This window comes from Brachionichthys hirsutus, chromosome 5, assembly GCF_040956055.1.
Source record: "Brachionichthys hirsutus isolate HB-005 chromosome 5, CSIRO-AGI_Bhir_v1, whole genome shotgun sequence".
Lineage (NCBI taxonomy): Eukaryota > Metazoa > Chordata > Actinopteri > Lophiiformes > Brachionichthyidae > Brachionichthys > Brachionichthys hirsutus.
In genome coordinates this window covers 10,606,497-10,622,386 of record NC_090901.1, presented here as the reverse complement: position 1 = coordinate 10,622,386, position 15,890 = coordinate 10,606,497, and the positions used below count along the sequence as shown (strand labels likewise).

General features: G+C 46.7%; 3 protein-coding genes across 3 annotated transcripts; 1 reads left to right on the top strand and 2 right to left on the bottom strand.

Moving 5' to 3' along the window:
* Window positions 1–1,128: 1,128 nt before the first annotated feature.
* Window positions 1,129–3,152, bottom strand: fem1b (fem-1 homolog b). The gene is made up of 2 exons (XM_068739682.1): window positions 2,887–3,152; window positions 1,129–2,799 (listed from the first exon to the last, which is right to left on the bottom strand). Exons 1-2 carry the CDS (start codon window positions 3,132–3,134, stop codon window positions 1,164–1,166), a joined length of 1,884 nt encoding a protein of 627 aa, XP_068595783.1. The 5' UTR covers window positions 3,135–3,152; the 3' UTR covers window positions 1,129–1,163.
* A 105-nt stretch (window positions 3,153–3,257) lies between these two features.
* On the top strand, window positions 3,258–7,215 carry calml4b (calmodulin-like 4b). The gene is made up of 5 exons (XM_068738931.1): window positions 3,258–3,335; window positions 5,276–5,306; window positions 5,627–5,767; window positions 6,161–6,349; window positions 7,121–7,215. Exons 1-5 carry the CDS (start codon window positions 3,258–3,260, stop codon window positions 7,213–7,215), a joined length of 534 nt encoding a protein of 177 aa, XP_068595032.1.
* Window positions 7,216–10,040: 2,825 nt separating this feature from the next.
* On the bottom strand, window positions 10,041–11,348 carry rxfp3.3b (relaxin family peptide receptor 3.3b). Its single transcript, XM_068738930.1, is given in 1 exon segment — window positions 10,041–11,348. A coding segment is annotated over 1 exon segment (1,308 nt).
* Window positions 11,349–15,890: the final 4,542 nt, after the last annotated feature.

The following is a 15,890-nucleotide window of genomic DNA, read 5'->3' as shown; positions in this document are numbered from 1 at the left end:
AAACAAAGGCATTGAAGTTAGTGAGGGCATTAGAATAAAGTAGAATTACAGTAGATTACCTACGATGGCTGACCGGGCTTGCGTTTCTAGAATGATTATAAACACTTTTTATATAATTTCATGCACTTTTGTGAACTTGAACATTTTTGTGTTATTTTATGATATCTGTCTGTGGAATAAAGATGAGACATGTTTCAGTCTTTTCCTTCGTGTGGGTACCTTCGCTGTCAGGAGTATCGCTTCATCACTTTTATTTTATACATCAATGGCCCGAAGTAGTTTTTCTGTCCTGTGAATGGAGGAAAGTATCTTCATGAAGATTCTTTTGATACCAACGTATTATTTCCCCCTAAGAAGCATTTAGGTTTTCAGCTCCTGGTCCATGAAGGCCGCTCATGGTGAACCCTGCTGAACCCGGACCGGTCTGGGACCCTGACGGGACCGGCTGAGTGAACACTTCAGATTAAAAGACGCAGTTAAACATGAGAATATAAACCAGATGATATCAACTCAACCACCAGGACTTCAACTTGTTTATTAAAGAAAAATATTATTTCAAAATAAAAGCATGTCTGAGAATCAACAATCAAACTGACCATATAATCAGGATGCATCTTGTTTATATAAAACAATATGTGGGCAGAAGTATTTGGGAACTTTGCACTTACGTGTTCTATTGAATATGCTCATGTTCCGTAACAAAGAATTACAGAACAGCAAACAAACAAGCTTTGATAAAACGCATGAGGAAAGGAGATGCCCACACACTCAGGGCCGCATTTTATAGTTTGACCGTGACAAAATTACAAATTCAAACCCTTTAAAATAACATCTTCATTTAACTTCAACTAAAAGCTCGCCCGATTAGATCCTGCCCAGCAGTCATGTCCCGTGTCGTTTTGCTAATTCATTCACGTTCCTGCTGCAGAATCACACAGAGGCGAGGACGCAAGGCAAAACGAGAAGTGGTACAGCGACATCACCGCTGACCTCTGTGATGTTATTGCAAAGATGCACAAGCAATCAATAATTAAAATAGACGGGGGGGGGGGGGGGGGGGGGACCCCGCGCCGGATTTAAAAAAATGTGCGTCGTCCTCGGCTCCGTTTATTTTAGTTAGGAAGTCTTTATGAAGAAGCCGCTCGTGGTCCCGCCCCCCAGGCTCAGTGGAACTCCACAAACTCCTCCAGCGTTTTGGGGATCTGGTTGCGGTACAAGATCTGGTGCTGCCGGACGGCGCGCGCCGCCAGGCACTTCAGGCTCATCTTCATCTGCGTCTTCAGCAGGATCTCCGACACGCCGGTGGTGCTCTTGTCCAGCGGCGTCTTTTTCTGCTTGTTGGTCATGTCTGTGTGGGCGCCGGCCTCCACCAAGTTGATGATGATGGCGTGCAGCGTCAGGAAGTCGCTGATTGGCCGGTTGTACTGGACAATGACGTGCAGCGGCGTGTTGCCCTCGTGGTCGACGGCGTTGACCTGCGCGCCGCAGTCCAGCAGCAGTTTGGTGACCTGCGCGCTCGGGAAGCTGCAGACGTCGTTGGTGTGAAAGTCGCCCACCGGCGTGCCGGAGCTGATGGCGAGGTGGAGCAGGGAGGAGCCCCCCCGCGAGCGCGGGTCCAGCTGGATCAGGTCGTAGATGTGCTTGTTGATGCGGGCGCGCTCCTCCTCGCCGCAGGCGGTCTTCGTGGAGATGCAGATGAGATACAGGAAGGTAAAAATGTTCGCCTCGTAGTGATCCTTGGCCTGAGGCAGGTCCGGCTCGTCCGCCGCGTCGACGCGCGCCGCGCTCCTCCGGATCTCCACCAGGCTGCAGCTCAACACCTGCTCCACCGCGGACGCCAGCACCGGCTCCTTCAGGTGGACCATCTGCGAGAACACCTGAGCGAAGCGCAGCAGGTCCTTGTGCGTGTTCCGGTTGCCCTTCTGCCGCAGCCGGAGCGCGTGAAGCCACAGCCGGACGCACTGGTCGAACTCCATGTTGTCGGCGTAGACCGCGCCGCGGTAGATGATGGGGTGCGACACGTCGATGTTGTCCGCGCCCAGGATCCTCTCGCGTATCATGAGTCCCTCCATGTGCAGCGCGTCCCGGTCCGCGCCGATGGCCTCCAGCTCACCGGGCGTCCGGCACTCGCGGCGGCCCCCGTAGGCCTCGATGGGCGGCAGCAGCTCCTTGGCGATGGTGCGTTCCGGGTCGCGGTAACGTTCCGTCATGGCCGCGTGCAGGTAGCGGTACGTCCTCTGGATGTCGTAGTTCTCACGGTCGTTGGCAAACGAGGCGCCCAGCAGCTCCAGGGCCTCGACGCGGCTGCGCCGGTCGCAGTCGGCGTGGGCCAGCAGCAGCTCGACCACGTCTGCTTTGCAGCTCTCCGCGGCGACCTTCAGCGGCGTCATTCCGTGGTCGTTCACCTCCATGCTCGCCTTGCGGTGAACCAGCTCCTTCACGATGTCCAGGTGGCCCGCCTCGGCCGCAAAGTGCAGCGCGGTGGCGCCGCAGTGGGCCTTGGAGTTGGCGTCGGCCCCGCGTTCCAGCAAGAACTTCACAACGTCCGCGTGGCCCTTGTAGGCGGAGATCATGAGGCAGGTGTTATCATACTTGTTGGTCATGCTGATGTCAGCGTCGTGTTCCACCAGGTAGCGGACGATGTCCAGGCGCCCGTCGAAGCAGGCGGCCCGCAGGGGCGTCGACTTGGTGACGGTGGTGTGGTTGACGTTGGCGCGGTGACACACCAGCAGGCGCACCACCTCAAAGTGTCCAGCCCCGGCTGCACACCACAGCGCCGTGGCCTCGTCGACGACGTACCTGCAGACGGATCAGAGACGGTCAGGGGGGCCCTGCGGGGGGGGGGGGGGGGGGGGGTTTCCTTCATTGTATTCATGCAGATCTTACCCGTCAAACCGGACCGTGCCCGTTTGCTCGGTATCCACCCTGTAGTGGTCCAGCAGCAGGCGGACCACCTTGTCGTGGCCGTTCCGGGCTGCGATGATCAGAGGGGTGGACCTCTGCCCGCTGAGCAGAGTCACGTAGCTCAGCAGGTAGCGGCTCTCCGCCTCGGGGTGGTTGAGCAGCAGCGCGGCCAGGGTCAGGACTCGGCCCTCGCTGGCTGCCTTGTACACGTAGCCGGCGAGAGACTCCATCTGAGCCCGGCAGGGAGCCACAACCTCGGCTTTCTTTGCAGCTGGCGCCGGCAACGTCCGATCATCCAAAGCGAGCCACCTCCCATTAAAATGTCCGAACGGGCCCCAGTGTAAACATGAAAAATGGAGATGCTCCGTTATGACCTCGAGAGTCCAACCCGGCTGCCCGGTGCCGAGTGTAGATTCCGGGTCTGCCTCCTGGTGTGAGACGGTGAGCTGAGAGAACTAGCCGGCTAGCTTACGAGCTAAAGTTAAAGCGACGCGTTCAGCTTCGAACGAGATTAATATTGATCTTTTTTATTGCTTTAATCGCGATAATTAACCTCCTGGCGATGTTTTGTGTGTAAAGCGCTGGAAAAAATAACCCGAATATTCCATGAACAGACACTTTCTCCTCTAACCTTCTCGTCATTTGCCACAAGATGCCGTCCGACGCGAAAACCTGTCCGACCGGAAATCTGTGTTCGAAATAATGGTTCCTAGTTTTACCGGTACTTCTGCAAATCTCAGCGATGAATCGGATCAGGATTCCCATACCCCTTGCTTGTAATCTTATGTTGTATTTTCCTGTATATTTAATGTTTATTTTTTATTCTTGTGTTTATTTTTGTGTTTATTTATTTTCCTTTCATCCTTTCCTTCCTTTTGCACTTTCAATTAATTGTATTAGTGATTGTATATGCCTCACTGTTGGATTTACTTTTATTTTTGGTTTCTGAAGATATGACTGTTTTGTGTAATGTAGAAGGGCGAGATCTATACAGTGAGTTTTGTACTGTGAGTTATGTTAATAAAGTTAAAAAAAAAAAAAAAAAAAAGAATCGGATCAGGATCTGTTTCCGGGACTTGTTTAAAGTATTTTTCTCTATAACTTTAGAACTACCAACATTTCCGTCAAACATCAGGATAAATCCCCTCCTAGATGTTGCAGCTCTTTCCTAGTTCATGTGCTTTTGGGCTGCTTGGTCCAGTTGCTGATTGACTGTCCAAATACATTTTCAGAATCCGATCTGGTTACATACAGCTAATGCTGATTTGCTGACCAAACATCCAATCACATTACTCAGATACTGAGTTCATTATCAGTTTCTTGTTTGATTAGTTATTGGGTTGAGTGAAAACCGATTCTCCAGCTCATTCTGAATCTCTGAACAGATTCCTCTGAAGCAGCTGGTACTACATGTTTAGTAGTAACAGTATTTACTACCTGTAGAATGAAGTACTTCTTCCATTATGTCTTCAGCTCTCAGTAACTATTCAAGACCTTATGCTCTGATCTGTAAAAAAAACAAAAAAAAAGATTGCAATGGGCCCTTCATGCTCTTCAGGTATGAAACTAATGAATTAAACCTCAGACACGGGACATCTGCGTATTTAAATCTGCATACCGTTTACTTCTAAGACTACATTGCACTGTTTTAAAGAACTGGGGCAAAATCAGCTAAAGTCCCACAGTGCATGCCGAGGTTAGCGTCGTACTCTAATTACATTTCCCAGAAAGCCTCAAGGTGCCAGGATAGGGCCGGTGAAAGCTGGTTGATCTCCTTAAAGTCTGAATGTCTCCAATATTCAAACAAAGGTTGTTGCAGAAACTAATGCAGAATGTCTTTGTCCCTCTTTATATCCACCTTCCTCCACGCCTTTCTTCTTCTTGTCTTTCCTGTTCCTCATTGCAGATCTAAAACACAAACATGTGATGCTCTATTATGTGAATAGCCGCACTATAAAAGTACGCTGAACAGCTCTGACTCACATGATGATGAGAACCCAACCCATTTATAGCCCAAATCAGGTTCTGAAAATAAAATAATCCTCTCTGTCCACTCTCCTTGTCTCAAAACCTGTTGCCTGTTACCCACAATGCAGTGCAACATCGCTGCTTCATGTGTGCAGTACTCACCTAGGAGGGGCGTGTGGTTGTGAGCCAACTGTCCCAGAGGATCCTCCATCCTCTTCCATTACGGTCCTCAGCTTACGGTGGCCTGGATCAGTTTCCTGAGTGCAGTAACAGAGATCACACACACACACACACACACACCAAACACACACAGCTGCAGCGATGGTGAGGTCATTATTGAAGCTTCATATCCAGAGAGCGACTTTATTCTGTTCCTTCATGCACTTTTCTTCCATTATTGCAGGTGACGTTCCTGACCCAGGATCAGATCAATGGTAAGACTCACAGGCAGAGAATGTTGGAATGAGGTCGGGCTACAGTAATTGATTACTTTAGTAGTCAAGGCACCCAAAATATTGGGGGAATTGTGACAGCACTAGAATGAAGCCTCTGGATTTTTCTTTTGGTGTTGCCACTGAAACCATATTTGTCAGTATATAACATGGTTCATGTAACTCTGCTTGTGCTGTCCTACCTTGTAGAAATATGAGCTCGGTTCTAAAAAGTTCCATGAAGGATTGTGTAGAAAGAGGAAGTCCTTCGCGCCTCCTCGGAATAACGACGTCGGTCTCTGTGTGCGGTTTGTGTGTTGCAGAGTTTAAGGAGTGCTTCACTCTACATGACAGACAACGTAAGGGGAAGATGGAAGCCCGGGAGCTGCTCACAGTAATGCGATGCCTTGGGTCGAACCCCACACCCGCCGAGGTCCAACGACACCTGCTGAACCACAACATAGGTACGAGGACCCCGCCCTTAGTTTGTTTGTTTTCTGTCTGACCTCTTGGATAATGACATCTCATAGGATCAGGTGAGGTTCATTCTTTGACAGCTGCAATAATGAGATTTGATTTTCATGATGTCTTTATCAGACATGAGTGTATGCATAATACTATTTGTGTCATCTTTGTGTGAGACTTTAGGTCTGTAGGAAAATATTTTTTATGAACAGACTGTAAATAGCAGCCCAGTTTATTCAGTCTGTTTAAACTGCCAGCTGATAATAAGCAGCTTTACTGCTTCAGCGTTCAAACTGTTTATTTTATCTTATTACTTTTTCTCAGAGCTCGTTCCTCCAGCTCAGATAGATGAAGGTTATCTTTACACACTAAGCGCAGACGTCTTCCTGCAGACTGCGATGGAGAGCTCGACTTCTCCACCCTCCTCAGCATCATGCACCGGCAGCTCCAGCAGGAGGCGCCGGAGGAGGAGATCCTGGAGGCCCTGAGGATGGCTGATAAGGAGCAGAAAGGTTTCATCCTGGCCTCAGAGCTGAGGGCGAAACTGACAGGACTGGGAGAGAAGCTGACCGATGGAGAGGGTGAGAATATACCCGCCTGTGTTTAAATTAGACTCACATCACAAAGTTTCATCTTTAGTCTTGTTTGCTGTTTAATCTTTGTTCTATTGAACTGTTTTTCTCTTTCCTCATTTAAATCCTCTGATGAGAATAAGAAGCAGGATTTACTGGAAAACAAGATTTAAGACAGAAAGATTTCAACAACTCCATCTGACTGCTTATGAGCAAAGTCACATTTAACTGATAATGATGCTGAGGAGGAGGAGGAGGAGGAGGAGGAGAGCTGCTGCTCCTACCTGTGCATTTCATAGGTCTCGTGTTGCAGCCAATCACAATCTGCAGATCCATAAAAAACATGATCATTCTGATCAACAGCTGCTGGGATGGAAATGATGAAATAATCACTATTAATCATTTATGAGGAACATATTGATGACATCACTTCAAACCCCAAGCCCACACAGCAGCAGAAACCAGAAGTGTGTTGCCGCTGTCTAGGACATTTACCCACGATGCATAGCAGCATAACTCCATTAATGATTGAAATCTGAAAGGAGACAGGATCTAATGTTCCTGAATGTTTTGTGTGCTACACATTCAGAAGGTCCCACGCACCGTCCAGGTCCACAAAGTGAAACAGTCCAGGTTCACACAGTGAAATAGGACAGGTTCACGTACCGGTAGTTAAAATACATCTAATAATTACATTTCTTTGAATACCTGAACAAAATCTGATATAAAAATACATTTGATCCTATGTCTGATACTTCAACTTTGTTCTTCTGTTTCCAGTGGACGAGCTCCTGAAGGAGGCGGGCGTTGGGGCTGATGGGCGGGTCCACTGCAAACAATTTGCTGAAGCGGTGGCACGTCCGTCAAAGCGCTGACGTCATTCCTGTTGCTGTGTTTAATAGCATTTGCCCCTTATGTGTGATATGTTTAACAAAGAAGTGCGAATGTTAATTATTGTCTCCTCCCATGGCTACATGACAAGCTCTCATATTTGTTTGTGGTTTACTGTCTATAGACAAAATAAACAACAGGTTTAATCAAATGTCTTATCAAAAATCTTCATTTTTCTTCTCGTTTCAAGATATGAAATCCTTTAAAATAATCTTACTCCGATATTATAACGAGTTAATTTTCTCGGTTGTGAGTAACTTGAAACCATAAATCATACCCATTTGATCCCATCGATCAATATGACATTGGATTAGAGAGCTGATCACTGAGAACCAATCAGAACCTCCAATAACACGTCAATCCAGGTCCTGCAACCAGGGAAGTGAGGTAGCCTTTGTGGTGCCGAGAAGAATCACAGCTGATGACAGGAGGTGAGTCATTTTAACAACCAGAAGACCATCAGACGCACTCAGCAGTACGCCTGCACCTAAAAGAAACAGGACACTCCTCTGAGGACAGTCATGTCCAGGTTTTAGCCAGGGAAGACAGATGGTTGGAGAGAGGAGATAAAGAAGACGTTATTGTCAAACTGGAGAAGCCATCCCTGATCAGAGGAGGAGGGTAAAGACGCCGTCGATAAGCAACATACAATGCAGGTTTGACCTCTGTCCCCAAACTCCATGACCCCAAGCCACACCTGGGTTCAGCTCAACAAAACATGGGACAACAACCCTTCACCTTATGCCCACTAATGACTCCTGATGAGTCTTATTGTTCGTGTGGTGTCGGTCCTTTCTTTGTTTTCTGCTCCAACTGAGTAAACGCATCTGGACCCTACCAGTCAGATAGAACTGAAAAAGCCTCTTGGATGAGAGCTCAAACAGGTCCAGTTGATTCTTCGTTTTTATTCCCTTCGTGATTTACCTCGACCTGGATGACTGAGAACCTACACAGACATTCGGGGAAACATTTGTAATTAAATGTATTTCGTACAGACATAAATTGATCCTTCAGAAAATTCTTAACATTCATTAATAAATGTTGAGGAAGTTATGTATGGAAATAAATAAAATTATTACCTAAACTCCAAAATGATTTTGCGGTGAATAAGCTGTGCTGGGAACGTGGAGGAAGATTGGATGACCCACCTGGGCTGGAACCAGAACCACTTGAACCAGAAGGACTCATTATGAGGCTGGCGGAAATTTCACTATTTGCTAAAAACACATTTTTAAGGTTGAATATTTAGGAATTAAAATGTGAAAAATCAAAAATTGAATATGGGGAGAAGTTCATTTGTTTACAGAACATGAAAACATAAGTAAACATGACAGAAGTAAATGGACTGTAAAGCTCCTGTTCAGACTGACCTCGTTAAATTCAGTGTGTGTGTGTGTGTGTGTGTGTGCGTGTGGGTGTGGGTGTGGTTGTGGGTGTTTTTTTTCCAGTTAAAGGAGGAACAAAGTCCACCTGATGTTTGCAGGCTGTTTGTGAAGTACTTTCAATATTCCTTCTGATTCTTCTGCAGACCAAATCAAAACATTTAGTCTCATGCGTTAATCTGGTTTATATTAAATTGCATCATTTTTTTAATATACCGCTAATTCAAAAACTAGTAGGTTTCAGTGACATGACTTATTCAGATCCTATCGTGCGCACTGTTGAAGAACTGACAGACGAATGTGTATTTTCTCGTTTTATTGTAAATTTACTCCCTTTCATGTGAAACTTTTTTCAACCCTTTTGGATGACGTCACATGATGTTTATGCTGAAAACGAACCAGAAGTTAAAAGCAGCACAAAAAAGAAAATATGAGATTTTTAATAAATACATATTTCTGTGACACATTTATACATTTGTTTCAACCTTAATTTAAACTCGTGTCATGAACTTTTCTTTTTGTGAAATCATGGAAATTATTATAAAAATACTTTACAGAAAAACACATTTCTAAAAAACATTTTAATCCTTGAAGTTAATCCTTATCAGTTTATAATCAAACAAACACCAACCATTTACTGATTCCTTAAACAAGTTCTTCTGCTTTTCTTACTTCTATGGTAACAATCACAACAATCTAAGGTCTAAAGCAGATTTAAAAAATCTAAGGTCTAAAGCAGATTTAAAAAATGACAGATACCTGTACATGTTTAAATTAAAGATTTAAATAAAAACATGTTTTACCAAATAACACAAGTTAAAGATAAACAGGGATCAGGCTAATTCACACAAAGAGATGAGCAGCAGCAGCTCTCCTCCTCCTCCTCAGTTAAATATGGATCCTAATTTAAATGTCGCCCATATGTAGATTCGATGTTTTGAATTATTTCAACTGATTGAATATTTAATATTTGCAGGCTTTGGACAGATTTAGACAGCCAATCACGATGAAGCTTATATCTTGATGTAAACATATAAAGAGCACAGTTGAAAAAGAAACCTTTAAACCAAACTAACCATAAAATGTTAAAAGGAAGCACTTTACAAATCTAAACAGACTCCTTCCTTTGTAGCTGAAACATTTAAAGTGAACGTTTATCTCTCCGCTGATAATCCGCATGGAAACACGGGACCCACAGACGGCGCTCCAGAAAGCGACGCCAAGGCTGCGTTCGCGTTATGGACATTCCACGTCGGTCAGTAACACCCGGCAGAGTGAGCTGAAGCAGATTCCTCCACAGACAGGATGAAACAGTTTATATTGAAGAGAAACAGAGGCAGCCACACAACCAAAGTGCGCGGGAGTGTTTGTTTTTACGCGCGTAATCACTGTGCGCAACTTTACGCACAGTCGTTATTTCGGAAGTCTCACACTTTGAGAATCATATCATTTGGCAGTTTGTCCATCTGCTCTTCTTCCAAAAGTGGAAAGACCCAAAACTCAAACAGGACTGGATAAAATGTGACAAACATCAAGCCCCTTGGTGTGGGGGGGAAAGTTCTTTAATCCCGCGCGTAATCAGTGTCGTGCTGCGACTCTGTTAGAACAGACACCCCGCAGTTCTCCGTGTCCACGTTGTTCAGCGGGATGGCGGTCAGGGAGTCGCCCGGCTCGGCCCTCACGGCCTCGGAGAAGGACCTCAGCCGGCAGCTGGTCGCCCCGACGGGAGACGCGATCCTCCAGAACATATCCTTCAGCTTCTTCCTGAACTCCGGGCGCATGAGGCAGTACAGCACCGGGTTCAAGCAGCTGTTCGCGTGCGCCAGGCACACCGTCAGCGGGTGGACGTACGCGTGCGCCGCGTAGTACGCCTTATCCCAGTCGACGACGTTGAGTTTCACCAGGACGCCCCAGAAGGTAACGGCGTGGTTGGGCATCCAGCAGATGAAGAAGGAGAGGACCACGATGGTGACGGAGCGGGTCACCCTGGAGCGGCGCTTCGCCCGGTTGTTGTTGCCGCTGCTGCTCATGGCGCGCCGGCGGACGACGCGCAGCAGCAGCAGGTAGCACACGGTGACGGTCAGCATGGGCAGCACGAAGGCCACCAGGATCTTCTGGAGGTGGTGCAGCGCCAGCCACGGCCGGCCGTCGGGGAAGCCCAGCAGGCACAGCTGCTCCCCGGCCACGCTCCTCACCGTGGAGAACACCGCGGAGGGCAGGGAGGCCACCGTGGCGGAAACCCACAGCCCGGCGATCACCCAGCGCACCGGGCACACCCGGCGACGACGGGTGCGGTCCTTCAGCGCCGAGGCCACCGACAGGTACCGGGTGACGCTCATGGCGGTGAGGAAGAAGACGCTGGCGTACATGTTCATCACCGTCACCGACAGGACGATCTTGCACATGGCGTTTCCGAAAGGCCAGCTGAAGTCCAGGGCGGTGTCCGCCGCCCAGAACGGCAGCGTCAGCACGAACTGGAAGTCCGTCACGGCCAGGTTGAGGATGAACAGGTTGATGGCGGAGCGCCTCCTCTGAGCCCGGCGCGCTTTCATCAAGAAGAAGACCAGCAGGTTCCCGAGCAGCCCGGCGGCGCACACCAGCGAGTACACCGCGGAGATGAGGACGCGCAGCGCCGGGGATCCGTCCGCGGGCATGTCGGCGTCATCCAGGCTGCTGAGGCGGTCCGGTCCAGCGGAGCCGTTCCCAAAGTGCGTGCTGTTCCGCTGCTCCGTCATTCTCAGTAACAGACCCGAGTCAGTCAGGACGCATCACCGCGCCCGCGCTTTGGGAGGAAAGCCGCTTCCAGGCGCGCAGGGTTCGTTTGGACCCGGTGCTTGCGCACGTACTGGGACTCTTACTCGGCTCAGTGCGCACTGTTCACTACTGAGCCCCGCGTGCACGCGGCTCACTTTATGTCCTGCTGGTGGCCGAGGAGGCGCGCGCCCGAGCGCGGACCGGTGCGTCGTTGGAAGAGATATAGAACCGGGCCGACCGGAAAAAAGACACGAATCATTGATTTCGAATATCTGGGGGGGGGGGGGGCTTTGATGAGAGGAGATTTATTTAGCCCAGCTGACTAAATTATATTTCACTGTATGACCACCGAGCAGGGGGGATTGTTTACTCCTCACTACTATATAAACTAACTCGGAGAAGAGAAGAGAAGAGAATAATTCCTGCAGACAGCAGATATTTTCTGGATTCATATGATGGATATTCGTCCTGATTGTGAACCTTGTGATATTTTATAGACGTCATTTACTCATCGGTGAATGGGAAGCCGGAGGGATCGTGTCATTTTGTCTGTGGGCTCGGAGGCTTAGTTCTGATTACTGCTGTAATCAGTGTTTGACTGTTGAGTTAGTCGTCTTCTGTTTGGGTCAGGTGGGAGATCGCTCAGGGGTAAACATCTATTAAGAGGAGAGTCATAAAAGTATAAACTCATAAAGCAGTAAAGCAGCGGTCTGGTCAGAGGTTAGCTCATCAACCGAGGGACGAGTTATTCTTTGACAGATCACGTCTGATAAAAGTTCACCTGTCAGGAGTCTCTCCGTCAGACTGAGGATGTAGGAGAGGAAGAAGAGGAGGAGGAAGAATAGAAATGACATAATACTTACTTTTTTTGTCATGGTGATGACAAATTTAGAAGTGGAAATAAGACTGCAGGTTTGTTGTGAACTTTTCCCAAAAAGAACAATCGATGTTTTCCTACTATTAATAACTCTCTATTGATTCATGTTTAGTTCCTTCTTGCTGTCAGCCGACAGCGCTACCCGCTACGCCATCGTGCTGCCCGCGTTATGAAACAGACTTGATCAAATCTTTGTTCAAACGTTTGTTCAGACTGAACCATTGGTAAGCCACGGATAACAGCTATCACCCCAGATGTATTTATTATGATATAAACTATTCTAATGAATACAAATGGCGACCGTGAGGTTGCTGCTGTAACCTTTGTTCTCCAACAGAATAATCAGTCCTCATTTTCATCCAGAGGCTCTCTGGAGTCTTATTAAGACAGATGAATCCTCAGTGGGAGCAGTTCCTCCCTCTCATCCGGTCCCTGGGTGAAAGAAAACATATTTTATGATTATTTATTTCATTATTCTGATCAGCATCGCACGCAGTCAGATGAAAACATCATACAGGAGTAGCTCAAGTCATCAAGGGAAGAGGCTGATTCTGAGTTGACTGTTTGATGCCTTCTCGATGTTCAGATTCTGGATTAAAACTGGAAATGAAAAGTATAGTCATGTCTCAGACTCACTGGTGGAATCCTTACACTTGATAGAAGAGTTTCTGCTTCGCTGCAGTGTGGGACAGAGCCAACCTGCCTGCTGTTCCTCCAGGATGTGTCAAATGCAAAGACGAATTTCCCCTCTGAGAGATTTAACAATTAATAAAACATACCCCCCAAAAAAATACATGCCTCAGACTTTCTGTTGCTCCTGCTGGCACCATGCAGGACCTGCTTCAGGAGGGATAATGAAAGGAAATTAAACAAGATTTAATTAAGCCTGACTTCATTATAAGAAATTAAACTCTGGGCTAAACCTGTGCCATGTTCTTGTTATTACCCATTGATTTATGAACATGTTACACAAGCTGCACTATTATTTGTAGAACATTTAACTTTTAGGACTTTTTGTCCTGCCAGCTGTTGCAAGTTCTTTTTAGATTGACAATTTTACATTGAAAATAGCCAGAAAGCTGCTGCATTTGGGAATTTATTCTTTTTGCACTACAAGAAAGCAAAGCTAAAACTCAGGACACCTTATTGGTGGTTCCGGCAGTTGTATTAGTTTGTCCTGTAGATAGTTATTTTATCAACTACCTCAAACCTCGTGTCTTCCTTTTATTTGTAAAAGCAAAATACTGCTGTGCTGCTCAAAACAGGTCTGCAGTGTAGCCTGTTGCACATAAGATTGGAACATTGAAGTTGTATGCTGTCAGTTATTTTCAAAGATCGGCGATCGGCAGGTCAGGCTTTTTATAGATCGGCGATCGGCCAGGAAATTGCAATTAGTGTAGTTCTACTCTGCGTCTTGATTCCCTGCAGCCACTAATGAACAGCGGCTCGGACTGAAGGCTCCCACGCTGTCTCCGAGGAAGCCTCTCCTTGCTGCATCATTAAACCTCATCCTCTGCTCGGAGGCTCAGCCGACCATCACCTGCACCGAGAGGCCGTTACGTCCTGGAGTAGCTCCGGATAAAAGGGGAGCGCCTATGATTACACCTTCTTTTACAAGAACCCCGAAGGAGGTGTTTTAAGCCTGGAGGGACCGATCAGCCCCAGCGGATGTTGCCGTTCTCCTCTTGTTTATTTGTGATCTGCTTCATTCAGGAGGATCCGGTGAAGACGGTGACCTTTGGTCTCTGTTGGAGGAGAGATTGAGTCCTGCTTTATCCAGGATTATTCCAAAATCTGCAGCTCAAACAGCTTTTGATGTGCTGATGCGAAAAATTGTCCAGCAGAAATGTCAAGCTGATGACCTTTACCTCCTCTGTTGAAGATGTGAACCCCCGAAGTCATGACATTTCTGCTGCCACATCTGAAGCACAAAATGTTTTTTTTTTTAAATCTTCTCATCTTCAAGACTCTTCTCTTCACAGCGCTCACCTCACCGGACTGTTCTGTCAAGTCACATGACCAGAGGTCAGATCTTTGACTCTGATTACAGATGACTTACAGAATATTTCTTCTGTTTGTGTTGCCGTCCACCGGCCATCCCCTAGACTGGAGCTTCCTAAATCCTTGATATGTGAACATTTGATGGATGGAGTGTTTTAGAGATCATCTATCAAACCCCAGCTTTCTCCGATGGCCGGCTGCTCTCCTTATCAGTGTTTTAATTAACTTGGCAGGAGTACGTTTACGGCTCCTCATCTGCTGATGTTTGATCGCTGGTCGTCCTGATGAGCTTGTCTCTCACGGGAAGTTATCTGCTGTTTACAGAAACAGAAGGGCAGCAAGACAAAGCCTCCGTGCTCACTTTCTTTTTTTTAATCTTTATTTTCCTTGCAATAAATCTCATTAATTTTATTAATTTCTCTGTCAATTTTTCCAAACTGTCTGAACTTCATCAGTCTGAAATCTAAAGAAATAAATCATCATCATTCAAAAAAAAATTCCACCCGGTCCTCAACCTTAGGTACATCTGTCTTCAACCATTTTCTGGTTGTAGTTTATATATCGTATATATATATATATGGTTTACGTGAAAATAACACTAACCATAACAATCTATTTGTCTCTGTATTTTGTAAGAACTGTATTAATTCCCCCCAAATATCTTATCTGAAAAGTAAATGCCTTTACTCTCAGCATTCTCTCCGTAGATCTTCCAGTCCAAGAAGCTTTGATAGTGGGGCAACTCCCAAAAAAACATGCAAGTGTGTGTCCTTCTCTGCACTACACCCACACTTACTTTTAGTGTGGGTGACTACTCGGCGTTTTCCTCCCAGTTCTCCACATGCTGAGGAAACATGTTTTCCCAGGGTCTGTTTTTCCCCACCAGAAACAGTTCTTATCTGTTCCCACATGTTATCAAGGTCATTCGGTCGTGAACCATCGAGTCCTGCTTGTTAAACTGAAGTTGCACAGCAGGAGCAGGAGCCGAGGGGGAAATACCCAAGTTATTAAAAAGTCAGCCGGTTTCCCCAAAAACTTCCTTGAATCTCCTCTGGTCGAGTCGGAGGAGATAAATGGGTTGAAATATATTAAGTGTCTGTGGCGTCTGGAGGCTACAGCAAAGAGAGATGCTAAATAGCAGACACTCTCAATAGTCCTAGAGAAGAAACGTACTTGTGCAGCATTAACAGATACTCAGAAGTTATTTATAACTTCTCTTTCCATCACCTGTGTTCTGCTTTTCTGCTGTCCCCTCTGACAGCTGCATGGATTTTGGTTATTTTAGTCTCGGAAGAGTTTTCGGTTTGTGGGTTTTTACCCTGAAGGGGGCAGTTGGGACTCTGGACTGTCACCACATGGCTGGCTGAAGAGGATCAGCCATATGTAGCCGGCTACATGTGGCGCTCAGGATCAGCACTGGACAGCTCCATAGGTAATCGGCTATATATGGAGCTGTTCAGTGCTGATCCTGAAAGTGACATCTTTTCTGCAGCATTGACTCGGGGAATGTTCTTTATCTTGCCGACTTCGGTTGGTTTTTTTGGTTTGCGCATGTCCATGACAAGACAAGGTGGTGGCTTTTTGGTTTTGCTTTGATTTCATTTTGTATCGATTATCTTTGTCCCTGCATGATGATTCAGTTTGA